At 47.0% G+C, this 16,513-nt stretch overlaps 2 protein-coding genes across 4 annotated transcripts; one reads left to right on the plus strand and one right to left on the minus strand.

Annotated features, from left to right (window-relative positions):
• Window positions 1–1,192: 1,192 nt before the first annotated feature.
• Window positions 1,193–2,776, plus strand: LOC6590129 (ornithine decarboxylase 1). The gene is made up of 6 exons (XM_002016204.2): window positions 1,193–1,500; window positions 1,564–1,721; window positions 1,787–2,084; window positions 2,140–2,388; window positions 2,450–2,518; window positions 2,583–2,776. Exons 1-6 carry the CDS (start codon window positions 1,228–1,230, stop codon window positions 2,721–2,723), a joined length of 1,188 nt encoding a protein of 395 aa, XP_002016240.1. The 5' UTR covers window positions 1,193–1,227; the 3' UTR covers window positions 2,724–2,776.
• On the minus strand, window positions 2,765–7,682 carry LOC6590130 (slit homolog 2 protein). 3 transcript variants are annotated; one of them, XM_026985542.1, is made up of 8 exons: window positions 7,032–7,682; window positions 6,218–6,776; window positions 5,913–6,135; window positions 5,562–5,851; window positions 5,305–5,485; window positions 5,088–5,227; window positions 4,837–5,015; window positions 2,765–4,456 (listed from the first exon to the last, which is right to left on the minus strand). In XM_026985542.1, the coding sequence occupies exons 2-8, from the start codon at window positions 6,609–6,611 to the stop codon at window positions 4,439–4,441; spliced, it is 1,425 nt and encodes a 474-aa protein (XP_026841343.1). In that variant the 5' UTR covers window positions 6,612–6,776; window positions 7,032–7,682; the 3' UTR covers window positions 2,765–4,438. The 3 variants fall into 3 exon arrangements, with proteins under 3 accessions (XP_026841343.1, XP_026841341.1, XP_026841342.1); XM_026985540.1 differs by having other exon boundaries at window positions 4,663–5,015; XM_026985541.1 differs by lacking the exon at window positions 7,032–7,682 and adding an exon at window positions 6,966–7,024 and having other exon boundaries at window positions 4,663–5,015.
• Window positions 7,683–16,513: the final 8,831 nt, after the last annotated feature.

A 16,513-nucleotide genomic window follows, 5' to 3' on the forward strand; every position in this document is an offset into this window, starting at 1 on the left:
CATTGCCGTTTGAGAATGGAAACACTTTCGGATAGCACTTTACGTCGATTTGTCACATCACTCAAAGTGACGGCTGTGCAGCAAGGAGCAGCACACAGGACACAGGACATTGCTGTGGTTTCGGGACTATTTTGAAATCGAATTGAAAACTGAAATAAAATCCAGTGTGAATGATGACACTCGCAGCAAATTGCAATCAAATCGCGATGATTCGGCACTCGCATCGACAGTCACAATACCATCTTTCTGGCTCTTGAGCGTGACAAGATCCCTTTTTGGTCATCGCTCAATATTTTTGACTCTGACTTTTGACAGTTGTCATTCTGGGCTCTCTTTTGGGCCATTCTTTTTAAAGAGATACTCTTTGGCTGCGGCCCGAAAGGGTGCCGTGCAGTGTCCGATCAGAGGCGGAAGATATTGATGAAGCTGCCCAATTAACAGTTGATTGATAGACCCATCTACGCCAAAGCCGATTGGAAAGTGCAGTGTAGGGCCGTGCAGAGTGCAGAATGAAGAGCGCCGCAATTGCCAATATCGATTACAAAAGTTAGATTTTAATTTTTAATTGCCGTTCGATGTGCCCTCGAGGGGGTTGCGCTCGATTTGTCAGGAGAACAGACCGCAATCCTCCCCTGCCTTTCACCTCCTCCTTCCAGGACACGCACTCTACTATTTTTATGGTCATTGCCGTGGAATTTGTTAGGGGTGTGTGGAGGGGTTTGACACGGCTCGATTGTGGCATGCCCTGGAGTGGACCGGAGAGTGTCCTCGGGCAAGTGTCAATTATGCACGTCTTGATGATGGCCTCGCCGCAATCGCTGTTGAAAATTTACATTTTATTAGTTTTACATGCTCGGCCAGCGGTTCGAGGGCATTAAAATTATTTACGATGCCAAATATTGTTGGTTGTAAATTTCCCATTCTGCCAAATGTAAGGCACGAGGCAGGATGCAGGAAGGGATGTGAGTTGCGTGGAATGGAATTGTAACGGACGGCGCTATCGCTTGACCTTTGCTGCTAATTAGAGCCTCATTGTTCCGTTCCCCGGAGCCAACGACCGCATTCACTTTCCAGCTTAAATGGCTCGCAAGTCTGTTCGGATTCGGACCCTAGTCGTGCTCCAATGACTGATACTATTCTTATCAGCTATAAGTCGGACAAGCCAAGGCACTCGAGGCCCTCAATCGTTCTCGATCAGTCGCATTCTGAGTAGGGAGCCGTGCAAAGATGGCGAGCGGAATCCAGGAAATCACATACTACGAGCACGAGCTCAACATTCGCCGGGTTATCGAGGAGCAGGCCAGTCTGCAGAACGTGGACGCGGCCCTCAACATCTGCGATCTGTCCAGTGTGGAGCGGAAATACAATCTCTGGGTGAAGTATCTTCCCCGAATCACGCCCTACTATGCCGTCAAATGCAATGACGATCCTATGATTGTCAAGGTGCTGGCGGAACTCGGCGCCGGCTTTGACTGTGCCTCCAAGAACGAGGTCAAATTGGTGAGAAAAATCCACAAAGATCATTGATGTCCGAGGCGGATTCCAAGTGCCATTTTGTTGCAGGTTCTGGGATTGGATGTAGCGCCTGAGCGGATTATATTCGCCAATCCCTGCCGTCCCGTCAGCCACCTGGAGTACGCCCAGCAGCATCGGGTGGCCAATGGCACGGTGGACAACGAGTTCGAGATCTACAAGCTGCACAAGCATTATCCCCAGTCCAAGTACATACATCAGTTTTCGATCCGATCTCTCCGACTAAACTCTTATCGTTTGATCTCTCTCGCAGCTTGATTGTGCGCTTCAAGAGCGAGGCAAAGGAGGCCCAGTGTCCGCTTGGCGACAAGTTCGGCTGCGATGCGGACGCGGACGCCACGGCGCTGATGCTGCTGGCCAAGGCGCTCGACCTGAAGGTGACCGGCACCAGTTTCCACGTGGGATCCGGCTGCAGCGAGCTGGAGGCCTACGATCGGGCCATCAAGAAGGCCAAGAACATTTTCAAGTTCGGAGAGCTGCTGGGCTATGACATGAATTTTCTGGACATAGGTGGCGGCTTTCCCGGCAGCGATGATGGCAAATTCCAAAAGGTTTACCCGACCCCGAATCACCGAAGCTACGGATACTAATACAAGTACTTTGCAGATAGCGGAGATTGTCAACACCTCAGTGCAGCGCCACTTCCCAGACGATCGCGTCCAGATCATTGCCGAACCCGGGCGCTTCTTCGTGGCGGCCGCCTACACGCTGGTCTGCAAGATCCATGCCAAACGTGAGGTGCGCAATGAGGCCGGAAAGCTGGACACTATTATGTACTACCTGAATGACGGAGTCTACGGCTCCTTCAACTGCATTCTCTACGACCATCAGGTGGTGACGCCTGAGCATTATTTGGTAAGTATCACCTGGGAATCCAGGGAATTCGCTGCTCAACCCAAGTATCATATCTTTCTAGGATGAATCCGCGGCCTTCCCCGAATTCAAATCCTTGATTTGGGGTCCCAGCTGTGATGCCTTGGACAAGGTGGGGTTCCGTTTCCCCCTCTTCTGATTGAAGCTACAGCCTTCAATATATCTCTTCTTTTCAGATCTCGGAGGACCTGCGGCTACCCAACCTGAACCGAGGCGATCTGATTGGCTTCCCCAACATGGGTGCTTATACGGTGCCTATTGCCAGTCCGTTTAATGGCTTCGAGGTGCCAAGGACCCTGTACTTCCGGGCTATGTGACTAAAATCGGACAGTATGACAGAAATAAAGGAAACGTTTGCTTTCATTTGTAACCATCATGGATTCTTTATTATTTCGGCTGAGAAGACATAGCTCCTCCTATGGAAAGCATCTTTCGTTACCCACTCTCTGCTGGGGTTCTACAATATTTTGAAGAGAACAGCTGTTGCCAAAAATACTGACCCGATTTGGTGGTATAGCGCATTCTCTTGAAAATATTTCTGATCCCTTTCGACAGAGTTCTCGTTCTGTCTGGATAGCCTGTCGGGTTGGCGAGCCGCTGGAGCACCACTTCCCCGCCGTCCACCAGAGAGTGGCTACTGACCGAAGCCTCGGACTGGCCGATGCGGAGTGGGTATGGTACGGTTCCAACTGCTGGCTAACCCGGCGGAAACCAGAAAATATCAGTGTGAGTGTCAGTGTCAATGTTAATGGTATAATGTTAATTTCTAATGGAGATTACAACTTAGTTCGAATAGACAGAATTCATATGCATGTCTGTATGTGTATCTAAAAGTAGGTATATGTATAAAAACATTTCAAAAATTCCACTTTGCATACACTTTGTTAATGTTCTTTGTGTGTTCGGTTCCATTGCGTTCGCGTAAATATCAACTTTTCATATGTTTTAAAATTGTAAGTAAATTCTATAAAATGCCTATATTTTAGGTGCGTGTCGAGTCATCCAGTGCGTGCACTTGGAGCTCTTGATATGTCACGATAATAACAATACAACGATATGCATATAGGGATCATATGGGGGGCACACAGGATGGGGGACGTAGGGATTTGGAAGTTGGAAGTGGGTTGAGTGTCGACTGCAGTTATAATTTGCAGTACTTGCCCCATGTTTCTCACAAATAAAGAGTACAAACTACTTATTCCATAATCAGTTCTTGGTGATTGATGCAAATGATTTGTTTTTATCTATTCCTTTCGCCTGATCGCCTTGCCTTTTTGCATATTTTCCTGACCGGCGCCCAAAGTGGAACCGCATTGGGTTGCGATGCATATAATTATATATATCTTTATATATATATAGATTTGACAATTTCGACTAGGTTAGATTGCTTGTAAGCTGCTTTGGTGGCTGGGGCGGGTGCAGGAAGGGAACAGGTCAGGAAACGAAGAAAACTTGCTTATAATGATTGTATCTCACAACACCGACGACAAAACGACGATAAACTACGCATAATAAATACATATATAGGTGCCAGTGCACCTGTGCACATATGGGAATATCATAGATACGAGTAAGTATGTACACAATACGCTTCTGTCGCTGCTTAAACGTAACAATTCTTCTGCTTCTGATTCTGCGTCACAAAATCTGATATGTTTGAGTTCAAGTCTTAGGTCTAAGCTTTATCCGTATCGATATGTAAGGGATGCTATCATCTAACGCCCTTCTCTCGGGCTTTTCCAGGAGAGCGAGCTGGGAGCGCGTCGCTGTCGAGCTACTGTGCATGTGTCTCGTGTTGTAGATGCTGATGATGTTGCAACTGTGGACTGGATTGTGGTGTCTGTCTGTTGGTGCATCAATTCAACAGAGTGGAGGTGGGGGGAACAGACACAGAAATGGACAAGTCGCTCTGGATTGGCTGATCTGGTGATGTTTGCTGCTGGTGTGGTGGGTAGGCTGCAGGCCGAGCGAACAGTATGGTACGGTTCAAAAGCGTGCTTTTTGGGTCTAATAATTGGCAGAGTTGCATAATTCACGGATTCACTATAATCTATAAGAAAATATACAATACAACAACACAGAAATGGTTTGCAGACGTACAAAAGGTCTATGGGTATTTCTTTTTTGTGGGATTTTCTATGGTCTCAGCATCGAATTGGTTCGAATCGATTTGTATTGAATGGGGAGCCCGCAATCGAGGACTCCCCATCAACTTCTATCACTGTGCTTGAATCTGAATCTGGATATGAAACTGACCCACATGGAAAAGTGGTCTCCGGACCTAACTAGACTGGGGACCCGCTTCAGATCGGATCAGATCGGAAGCGATTAAACGCTAATCAGAAACGCCACGCTACACATGGCAATTTGGGCCAGAAGGTTCACTTGCAGTATCCGCATCAGACCGCCGCTCGTGGGTGAGGGACTCACATTGAGGCCGGCGCAGTGCATCTTTTCGGTGGGCATGGCCTGCACAAAGTACTCGCGGTTGTCCAGCGACATGTGGCACAGCGGCTTCTTCTTCTGCGACATTTCGTCATCCTTGTTCTTCAGGTCCTCGAGCAGCTTGGGGAACCAGGTCAATTCGCAGGAGCAGTTCAGCGGATTATCTGCAATCAATTCAGATTAGTTTTCTTTGCTGTGGTTGTGTGCTTCACAGGATCTGGATGCCCATGACTTGCCCGTGATATCGATGATGCGTAGGGTATCAATGACCGGTTCCATGATGTCCTGGGGAATGCGCTGCAGCTTGTTGTTCTGCAGATTCAGGGTCTCCAGCGAGTTTAGGTTCTCAAACAGCACACTTGGCAGCACCTTAATGCTGAAATTGGAATGCAGAACGGATCAAAATAGGATAAGTAGGAGTATTCCGTATGTGATATCACGCGACAGCTTTACTCATTCTTTTGGAGGTTGAGGAACGTGAGCGAGTCGCCAAATCCGGTGAAGGCGTCATCGGCCAGGACATTAATGTTGTTGTTCCGCAAATCCAAATGGCGAAGACGGTGCAGTGGGCGCAGGGCCTCGCTGGGAATGGCATGGATCTGGTTGTCTCCTAGGCGCAGATACTGCAGGTTCTCTGAGGATTAAAAGAGGTGGAGGTTCGGAAAATATCAGAAATTTAAGGCAAGAGATAATGGTGGTGGAAAACCTACCCTCCAAGCCCTTAAACGCATCCTTATCGATAACGCTGATCTTGTTGCCCTCCAATTCCAGAGAATTTAGCTGGGTAAGGTGTATGAAGACATTTGCAGGCACTGTGGTGATCATGTTGTGGGCCAGAATCAAGGAATCGAGGTTTACCAAGCCCTCAAAGTCACCCTCAATGATGGAGCGGATCTTGTTCTCCTGTATTTCCAGCTTCTTCAGCGTGTCCAATATAGACAGGGACTTTTGGGGAACTCTGCTTAAATCATTACCACCCAGATTCAAACGCTTCAATTTTCTGCAAGTCCCAGCGATTTTAGATGAAGAACGAACACACAATCAAGGATAGATAAACTTACCCTTCCAGACCGCGGAACGCCTCGGGGTCTATCTGGGTGATCTTGTTCTCATAGAGCGTAAGAATCTCCAGTGTTCCTAGTCCCTCGAAGGCGTTGTTGTGGATCACGGTGATTTTGTTGTGGTTCAGGTTCAAGATCAACAGGTGGAACAGATGCTGCAGTGCCTGCGAAGGCACGGTTTTCATTTGGTTCAGCGATACGTCCAGCTGTGTGAGTCCAGTGCCTGTAATGGGACATGGTAGGAGAGAATGGAGATGGTACGGTACTGAGCTTCTATAATATACATAGCTTTCTGAACCACTCACCCAATGAACTGAGAGCATTCTCCTCGATGGTCGCCAGGCTGCTGTTGTGTATGGTCAGGTGGCGAATGTCCAGGGCCAGGAAAACGAATCCCTGCAGCTTGGGCAGGTTGTTGTGGCGCAACTTCAGGTAGAAAATGATGGGACTTTTGCCCTTGAGTGTGCCCATCGATTTGGTGATGTGCGCCAAGTCCGTGGTCTCGCAGAGTATGTCCAGGCCGTTCTTCTTCACCGTGCAGATGCAGGGCGAGATGTCGCCCTGCTCCGGACACACCTGCTGTTGCGGTGTGTTCTGGGACCCCGCCTGGCCCACGCCCACCAGCGCCGCCAGCATCAGTAATAACGCTGCGTGGCTGAAGGGGAGCTGTAGTTGCTTCAACTGGACCATGGTGAACATCTACTGGTGGATCCCGATGTCGATGTGGATCTTGGATGTTGAGCTTTCTCTCAGAAAATTACCGTTCCCAAGGTGCGCTGGATGTTGTAAATGTTGTGGAAGTTGTGGATGATGTGCCTGCAGTGGATGCTGATGATGCTATTTACAGTGGTTATTGCTTTATTCCTGTCGAGAAGAATGGATAGTGGAGAGCGGAGAGCAGAGAATGTGTGTGAATGCTCGGTACATTCATTGAAATCCGGCGCGACAACAACAACAACAGCGAAACGCAAATTAAGCGCACAATGCGCGATTTTATTTGGGTTGTGGAATCGTGGATTAAATATAAATTGCCCGCAATTGAGCCTTACGTACAGTGGGATCGCTCCTATTGTTGCCGCCGTGCCTGGTTACGCTCGCTGTGGAAGTGGTGGCTCTCACCTAAATGGTTTGTCCGTCCGGCGACTGACAAGTGCCAAATAAACATGCCTCCAGTGCCGCCAAGATGCAACAAATTCGCTCACACTAAGCCAACAGATTAGCTCTGCCTCTGGCTCTGCTTGCTGCTGCCGCGCATCAACCCGCCTGCTCGCACCGCGCTAAACTTAAGGAGGGGCTTGGGGCGTGTGGGGTAGGGTGGGGTGGCGTGTGCGTAATAGCTGGCTGCGAAGTCGGTCAAATGTGTGTGTATAACGATGTAACGGAAAATCGATACTGCCACAAAGAGGTTGTTGAATGGCACAAACCAACCGTTTTGTTGTCTTCCCTCCTCGCCTTAATTTCGTTTCGAACACACACCCGTACACGAGAACCGCACACACGCACACACACACACACGCACGCCAAATAAGGATAACGGTGGTACGAGGACTGGATTTTGTTTGTAATTGTTGCTTCTGACTAATTCAATTCAACAGTCCGTACATATATTATAGGGGATGCTATAACTGTTCTTCGAAATCGTAGGTCGTATCCTTAAATTCCGTTACACGCACACACAGAGCAGGGAGGAACACTGGCAGTCAGGCCAGCGGGTTATCAGTGATTATTCACTGCTGTTCCTGTTGCATTATCTTTAGAATAGGTCGAGCTGTAAGCAGCAGCAGCAGCAGATTCGGAAAATAAATAGAAGTGAAGTGCGAAAATTGAATGAACCGACGAAGCGACGATCCGCGGACTTATCGTTAAAATATACCGTCTCATTTTCAAAATATACCGTAAATATACTGACGGACTCAAGTTATACTATACATATTCCTCGTTTTTAATATTCCGTCGAATATTACCATCTATATGGAACATTTAGCCATGCCCACTCAATTTTTTACGATTGATGAATCAATTTTCTACCTGATTGACTTGATTTAAATACTTGCTTTTATTTGATTTTTATATAGACCCTGGTTTTGTGTCGAAGTCAAAAAAAAAAAATTGGTGCGCACCAGTTTTGCGACAATAGACGATAAAAATATATCGAAATATACCGTCTCATTTTCAAAATATACCGTAAAGAATTGTTGTGAACCGGTTATTACAGATTCTACCCGATTCAAATAAATACCAAAATATACCGTCTCATTTTCAAAATATACAGTGGTGCGCGCCAAATCTAACTTTTTTGAATGTGAGCGACAAGGATTTAAATGTTGTCAACCGGGCCATTACCGATTCAACAAATACGACGATTCCCTCAATTTAGATCTTCCGTCGAATATCAGCTATATGGAAGATTTAGCCATGCCCACATAATTTTATCCAATTAATGAACATATTTTCTAATTGACTGTTTTATTTTAAACACTTGCTTTTATTGCATTTTGCGTAAAAAGAGGTTTTAGCGAAATGGTCTGTCAACCGGTTCAAGGAGCGCCTTACCCGATTCAAGTTCGGTTATCGATACTATCGACTGGATACAAGTGGTGCGCGCCAAATATAAATTGTTTGAAAGTTAATGAGCGAAAAGGATTTAAATGCAATCTATTTTTTACATAAGTCACTTAAGTCTGCGCTTTGCCATGTATTTAATGACCATGTTAATAAATATAATGAATTATTGTAGTTTTTAGTACTAAACAAAACTGAAACCGACGCGGAATCGGACACTGACGCTCCGACCGGATCACCTACCGGATCACGACTACGCGCAGCCCACACTACATTACTACTTCAGCAGCGACGACACTGATGACTTTGACTTATCTACGGACAGTGGAGAATTTTCCGGCCATTTATCCGACGCGTCCTCGGTGTCTGCCGCATCGTCGGTGACAACAGTCGTCAATGTATACGGGATCCTACTGATGAGCGGCAGTGCAGGCACCTGGCCATTACTAGAAATCGTCTTCTTCGTCTTCAAAATTTACAAATTTTTGAGAAGTATAATATTGAGATGGGACATGATTTTGAGAGAGTTAGGGAAGCGACAAAAAGTAGCAGACATCGATGTTTTAAGATCTCACTAGGGGGGTTGAAAATTTTCGGCCACACTGAAAATATTCAGAAATGTTGCCAATTTTGGAAGTGCGAAAATGTTGCGAATTTCGTAAAAGGACGATGTGGCGAAGAAAATGTTGCCACCAGATGGCGCGCTTTTTCAAGACTCATTGCAGTGTTGGGAAGAGTACCGGTTCGGTTACGATTGACAGAGACGACACCTGGCGATGAAATCGGTCAACAGGGATGTAACAATAAATTACTCGCAGCTATGAAACTTGGCGCAAATTTTGAAAATATAAAATTTAAACAAGAAAACGTTTATCTACTCTGATCTTTTATATATTACTTTTAACATTTATATAAGAAAACACAAATACATCGCATGGGTGAGTGAAAGATTGATGTTGAGATTGCTGTAAGTTGTATGCAATATCTTGCCCGATCTGGGAGTGGTATGCCATTCTGACTCTCTAGTTGATATACTAATAAAGTGTAAGGGATTCTTGATCTTCCAACGTTTGCCATTACTTCAAATTGTATAGCAAAAAACCTATGTAAGTTGCCTTCAATGATTTTTCCTCTGCAGCTATGCATACTATACTCGTACAATGTACACATGAATACTTTAACCTGTTAAACATATTGAATTGGCGGAGTTACCAATACTCGTATACCTCTGCCGGCTACTCCTTTGATGGCAATCCTGATCAGGTTACAGCCGCACGTGGGCGTAATTTTCTCGCAATTAGGATGCGATTATGATAACATGACCGAACGCAGTCGAAAGGGTAATTGAAGAACAGGCCGTTCAACCCATTCCCTTCTTGGTTGCGCTGCTGCTTATGGTGCTGGTGTTGCCACGTGCCACAAGACGCCTTCATCTGGCGGTTGGTCTGGACAAAAGTTTCAATTTGATATTCCTTTGCCTTGCCGAGCGTCTTGGGGTTGTTTCAGGGCATGGATTAAGTTTTCAGGCAACTGGAGCAGCATCCGTGCTGTGCTGTGCTGTGCTGCGCTGTCCTCTGGCTGCCATCTGTGGCTGTGGCTGTGGAAGTGTGGCTTATGCTTATGATGCCAGGGGGGAAAGCCAGCCAGCCGGGGGAAATCAACATTGGGATACGAGCGGACTTTGCATTTGACAAAGTGCGAAATCCTTTACACTTTGAAGACTGATTGACTTCTTATCCTTGAATAGATTTGAATAGAATTTTACTTCACTTTTCTTCGCTGCTAATGGGGGGTGCATAAGGAGCTGGGGGGTTGGTTGGAACGCCTCTCTGCCCTGCTCTGAGTCCTATATAAACAAACGGAAGATAATCAAGATGTAAAACACAATCCGGCAGAAGTGTGGCGGGGGGTCGAGGGTCTGCCGGTTGGGGGAGTGAGGGTGAGGATGAGGGCGAGGGTCTCAGGCTTTAACACGGAAGCTGTAATTCAAAACCAAACAAAATCGTCAAAGAATCAAAAGGCAAGCGATGGCAAATTACAGATCTGTGAGATGCGATGCTAGGGCAAAAAAAAAAAACAGTTCGTTCCAGTTACAGTTGCAGTTGCCTCACACAAAGGGTGCAGAGATGAGGACGGGACGGGGTTGGGGACGGGGACGGGGACTGTGGTGGAAGAGCGGGGCTGATGAAAAACGTCGCTGAAAAGTTGTGAAACGGAATTTCGCTTTGTACTTGGAAAACTGTTATTAACTTAATGAAGGAGTGTTGCGCGTCACATTTACCTGACACGTGATTCGGGATCCGAGCACCGTTCACCGTGCACTAGCATGTACCATGTACCGGAAACCCTGGGTCCGGCAGCGGCTGGGGGAAGAAGGTAATTAATTGCAATGAGACTCTTCTTACGTTCATTCTTAATTTCACTTTATTCACACATTTTCCTGGATGCTGGAGCTGTCCTCTAATCTATTGGGGAAACGTGGAGGGTACGAATTATTTAACTGCTAGCCTCTTGTGGTCTTTGTTCCTTCAGACTGTACCTCCCGGAGTACAGTAAGAACTAACTGAAGAAATTGTGGGTCTCCGCCGTGGGTGTTGTAAAATTATTAAATTGATTTAATGCTTTGCAGCTATGATGACCTCCTTGAGATTCATTGGGGTTCGCCACAGCGGAACTTCAGCCATTTTCCTAGAGACCTAACAGCAGCTAACCAAACCAAGAAACTGGCTGCTGTAATTAAACAGATGCTAAGAGTAGCACACAGACTCCCGCCTCAGCCCCAGCCACAGCCACAATTTAAACGACACATGGGAGCAGCGACGGAGTGGGGCTCTGCTCTCCACGAGTGTGTAACCGTATCTTCGCTTTGGCGTTGGCTTTGGCGTTGGCGTTGGCTTTGACTTTGGCGCCCAGATGAAGCTCATCGAGCAAAGTGGCAAGTTAAGTAAACAGTTTCATTGTGCGAATTCAATTAAAATTTATTCAAAATACGTCAAAGGCAGCTACTCAAAGCTGCTTCTTCTACTGCTGCTGCTGCTGCTGCTGCTGCTGCGGCTGTCTGCCTGCCTGCTGCTACTGTTGTTGCCGCTGTCGCTGCTGCTGCTGTTGCTGTTGCAACAAAGTGTCCCAGTATCTGCATCTGTGAAGTTTTCCTGCACACAGATATAGATACGCACGCTCTAGCGGATGTAAGCTATATACACGCTGTCCCTCTCTCTCTCTCTCTCTGTCTGTCTGTCTGTCTCTCTTTCTCTCTGTATTGTGTGGCTTCCATTGGCAAAGAGGGCGTGTCGAGAGTTGGTCACGCCCCACTATAGCAGAAAAGAGACAACCATATACATAGATGGAACTCTTGAAGGGAAAATACTTAATGAACATACTACTTACACTCTCACAATGTATCTGTGCAGCTGTGTGCGTGCAGTGCGCCACTTGTCGGCTTTGTTGTTGTAACTGTCTTTGAGAGTGGTGTAAATGGCAATTTGTCGGGCGGTGGCGATGGTGGCACAGTTGAGTCGCCCCCGCACACGGTAGCGCGAGTCGTGTTGACAGGCCGCATTTGCTAGCATTGGCATCCGCCTTGCTCATTTCTGCCATATCATCGCAGTCATTATCACCACGCCACGATCATCATCATCATCATCAACATCAGCCGTCGTAGTCATTGACCATGTTTGAAAAGTCTCTTCTCTTATTATTCCTTTGTGTGAAAACTACCTGCCACACCGTCAGCCCCATCCGACAGGCTGTTCCTTTCCCCCCAACAACTAAATGTGTTGATGCATGGAATTATGTAACCTTAGATCTCTGCATTTTCAACCCTTTTAGGATTTAGAAATAATAGCGCATCCATAAGCTACCCATAATCGTCTTCCGCTCCATTCGGAGCCATTCTTAAAGCTTTGCTTAAAAAAAACATTGCATCCCACATGCCTCGGCCGCCCCAAAGGACATTGCCAGTGACAGGACCGGCTCGACAATGGCTGAAACAGACCCGCGCCGAGTCCAACGCCAGCTCCAGCTCCGCTCCATGACATTGACGTCCATTGACGATGATGTTCATGGTGTTCTCCTTGTCGCTGGGAATGTGGCTATATGACGATGAAGTAACAAGGAAGAACGACATTTCACGCTAACGAATTCAATTGAGTTGAATTTTTCATTTAAGGTTTATTTAACTTTTTTATTCCATTTCCAGAGGAGCAGCAGCAACCGGCCACAGGGATTCACACACCGATGATGCTCAGGCGATGGATGGAATGGGATGGGATGGGATCGGATGAGATGAATGTGAAGATGGATATGCTTGCAATGCTTTTATGATTGTGCCAATGGCTGCTGCTGCCACACACAAACGCACACGCACTCCACACAGATACAAATGAATTTATGCCTAATGGCGGGATTGTTGTATTACTTTGTGCCTGCTTCTTGCCTCTGCCTCTGCCTCTGCCACTGCAGCACACATCACATTGTTGCGCTGTGTCGTTGTCAATATTGAGCTTGATTATTAAATGACACATTATGTGATTTCCAACATGTTCGCAGGGGTCTCGGTGGGCGCGGGAGGCGAGGGGGAGGGCTGGTGGTGGCCAGTTGTTCCAACTTCGGGCGCAATTCAAAGGAAACCCGATGGGGCGTCATCCCGGTCCATCTGTTCCATCCTCAGCCACAGAGCAGCCAGTTACATGACATGGAAGTCATTTTGTAATACATTGAGTACGTGAGCTGATTGGGGCAGTGGTGTGGGAAGGGGAAAGAGATGGGGAGGTGGGTTCTAGGATAGTACTAGTGGATAGCTAGGGCTCTGAGGGAAATACATATATGGATCCTCAAGCAATAATTTAGCCATAGCTGGTGAATGCGTTTTCGGTTCGTTTGATGGAAACTTTCGGATTTACATCTACAGAAGTCCCCTCTTTTGCTTATGACTACGCCACTGGCCACCAGAGCGTATATATTTTCCTTTTGAAATGGCGTCGCGCGTTCGTGCCTCACATTTTGGGCGTTAGAAACCACTCCCACAGCATATCTCTTCCCCCCACTTGGCCGAAGCCAAACCACCCCCCGAATGGCAACAGAAACAGAAGCATAAATGCCACAAAAGCCACGTTAGCGGTACGTACACTCGGAGAACATTTCATTTCATTTCACTCCACTCCACTGTTCAAACTTTGCAATACAAATAAATTGAAATTGCGCACATTATGTATCCGCACGTACATCCATACATACCTACATTGTACATATGTATATTTGTGTGGTATGTATGTATGAGTTTACCTCCTGCTTAGTTCCCGGCTGTGGCCCATGCTCACGCCCATACCCATACAAAGGAGCGGGCAATGGCAATGGCAGCCACATTAAATGGCAACAATTTGAAACCCTCCTGCGCTTGAAGAGGAGGAGGAGGAGGAGGAGCAGGAGGGCATTGCATGGTAGTCAACGGGTCACAATCGTCACAGTACATGGAACGCCTATTGTGCGCCATAATGAAATTAAAAAATCAGTTACTGTTGTGCCCAACGAGAGGCCGAACGAGCCCGAGGAACGGCATGCCACAGGAAGGACAGGCCATAGACGCAGGCAGAGGCAAGAGGCAAAAGGAAGGCGCATTATGCCATTAGCAGAGGCCATGGTAGGCATACAAAGCACAATACTATACTCGTACAATGATTTCTATTCAGGAATGAATCAGGCAAAAAAATTGAAAATAGAAATAAGGTGGCACAAGAATTGCCTTGTCGCCTGTCCCCCTACCACTGTCCCCTGTACGCTCCTGCCCATCTATGTCTGACGCTGAAGTGAGTTCAAATTACAGCATTTGGCAGAATGTTGGCATAATCTGAAACTCAGTCGGATACCAATGACTACACGGATGAGTCAATTTACATAGTCATCGCGGCGAGGGTTGGATCGGTCTCTGCCATTAGTTAGGGGTTAGTTTCTCGACGAAGAATGAGTCTTTGCCATATATTTATGTGAATTAACAAAGCTAATTGTTATAATCCACAAGGTTATTAATTGGTGCAGTTTTAGGTGGAACTTTGCCATGAGATGTACGAATATGCAGGCACAAAGAGAAGGCAGCTGCTTTCGAAGGACACTCTTATCAGTTCATTTTCCACGAAAATTCTTGAGCAGAATTTATCGGTACATCTGTATAACCGCATTGGTTACCTTCTTCCATCCAAATCCAGCGGTGTCCGATGCCTTGAACAGCTCGGATTGCCCTGCCGAACCTGAAGGTGATTTCAATGATTCGATTTCGGAAGTACATTATTGAGCATTTGTCGTCCTGTCCCGTTTCAGTTTACCGCCTTCGGTTATTTCCTTTTTCGTGATTAGTTTGCGGACTTTCTTCTCCGTTTGCTGCTTCCACACAGGACGATGTTATCGATCGATTGACTCGGCTTCCTCTGCGGCCGTGGCTTTGGCAATTTCCGGTTCGGATTCGGAGTCAATAAGGAAACCTCTGGTCTAGGACTGGCCAAGTTGTAATTGCCATAAGCTGGCAGAGAGTCCCTGTTGCCGGCAACTAGGGGTCAAACTACGAATTGTCCTACAACTACAGCCGCAATCAAACGCGTTTAATTTTATTGCTGGCCTAACGTTAATTACAATATTATGACAGTTCTGCGGCTCGCCATGAATAATTATCACCTCGTAAATTGTGACAAACCGCAAAGCGGCATTTACACATGGCCCGGTTGATGTCGGTAGCCTCTGCTCGTGTTCGCTGGGTCACCGGCCTGTGCCTGTGCCTGTTCTTATGCTTGGGTTGGGCTTGAGCTTGGGTTCGGGCTCGCACTCGCACTCGTACTCGGACTCGGACTCGCACTCGGCTCTAGCGATGATTAATCGCTCGAGTTTGTTGAGTCGCAGCCGCCGGCAAATGCAATCAACGGACAGCAGAGACCCCTCGGCTCTGCTCTCTAGCGATGGGTGCGTGATCCGCTATCCACTGGAGTGACTCACGGAGGTGCAGTTAGTTACTAGTAGTCGGTATACCCCCGAAGAAATGGATTGCTTTTGGGTATTGTCTCTCAGTTTTGCGAGGGATCAGACACATTAAACGGATCGAATGGGAAAGTACTAGCTCTATAATTTTACTACGATCCTATCTGAATCTATCATTGGCTGTACTGTACATTGAATACAAATAGGTGGAAACAAAGTTCTAGTCCTGCCTTTACTACACTACGATTATTCTCACGCGCCTGCCTCTGACCTGTCTACTTTTACCTGGGTACGACTTCGCATTACTCCACCTTCACCGCCACTCCATAGTCCACTTGACTGCCCTCCCCGCCCGCCACTCCACTGGGCCGCGCCCCAACGTAAATGTTGTGAAAAGCAAATCTAATTACGCGAATGCTCGCCGTCTATTTGAAAATGGGCAATTTCTCAAGATACTTATCTAATTAATAGCCAGGCTGTGTGGCACAGTTCCATTCACAGCCACACTCAGACACTCAGGCACTCACACTCAAACACTCACACTCGGATACGTCAACACCCATTCCGCTCCTAATGAATTGTGGCCAAGAACAATGGGCAGCGGATATTACGGGTATAGGTGATCGTTCGCTCCCTCTTGCCAAAAACACAAAAAAAAAAAACAAAAGGCAGCTCCGCCGGGTAGGCGTTACATTCATTTATATTTGTACGAGAAAATGTCAGAGGAGCAGGAAGAAGAGAGAGAGAGAGAGGCAGAGATGAGGAAGAGGCACTACCAAGTACAATAATGTCACAAAGCATTCCCCTTCAATTAAGCAGCAGCGAACGAAAGAGCAGCAGAAGTCAAAATACTCGCTATCTCCATCTTGTTCCCCCAGCGGGGAGGGGGAGAGAGAGGGGGAGGGGGGAGGGCATTAAAACAAAGGCAATCAACGCAATTGACCGATGAAGAGATACGAAGAGGGAGAGCAATCGAGAGGGAGAGAGAGAGAGCAGTACTCGTAAATGGTGCGCAGGCGCAACGAATTAAGCTCATTGCTCATTTGATGCGCTGTTTGACGTTTCTTTTGTGAGCTGGG

The sequence above is a fragment of the Drosophila persimilis genome, unplaced genomic scaffold, assembly GCF_003286085.1.
Source record: "Drosophila persimilis strain 14011-0111.01,24,50 unplaced genomic scaffold, DperRS2 tig00000002-arrow-pilon, whole genome shotgun sequence".
NCBI classification, from domain to species: Eukaryota; Metazoa; Arthropoda; class Insecta; order Diptera; family Drosophilidae; genus Drosophila; species Drosophila persimilis.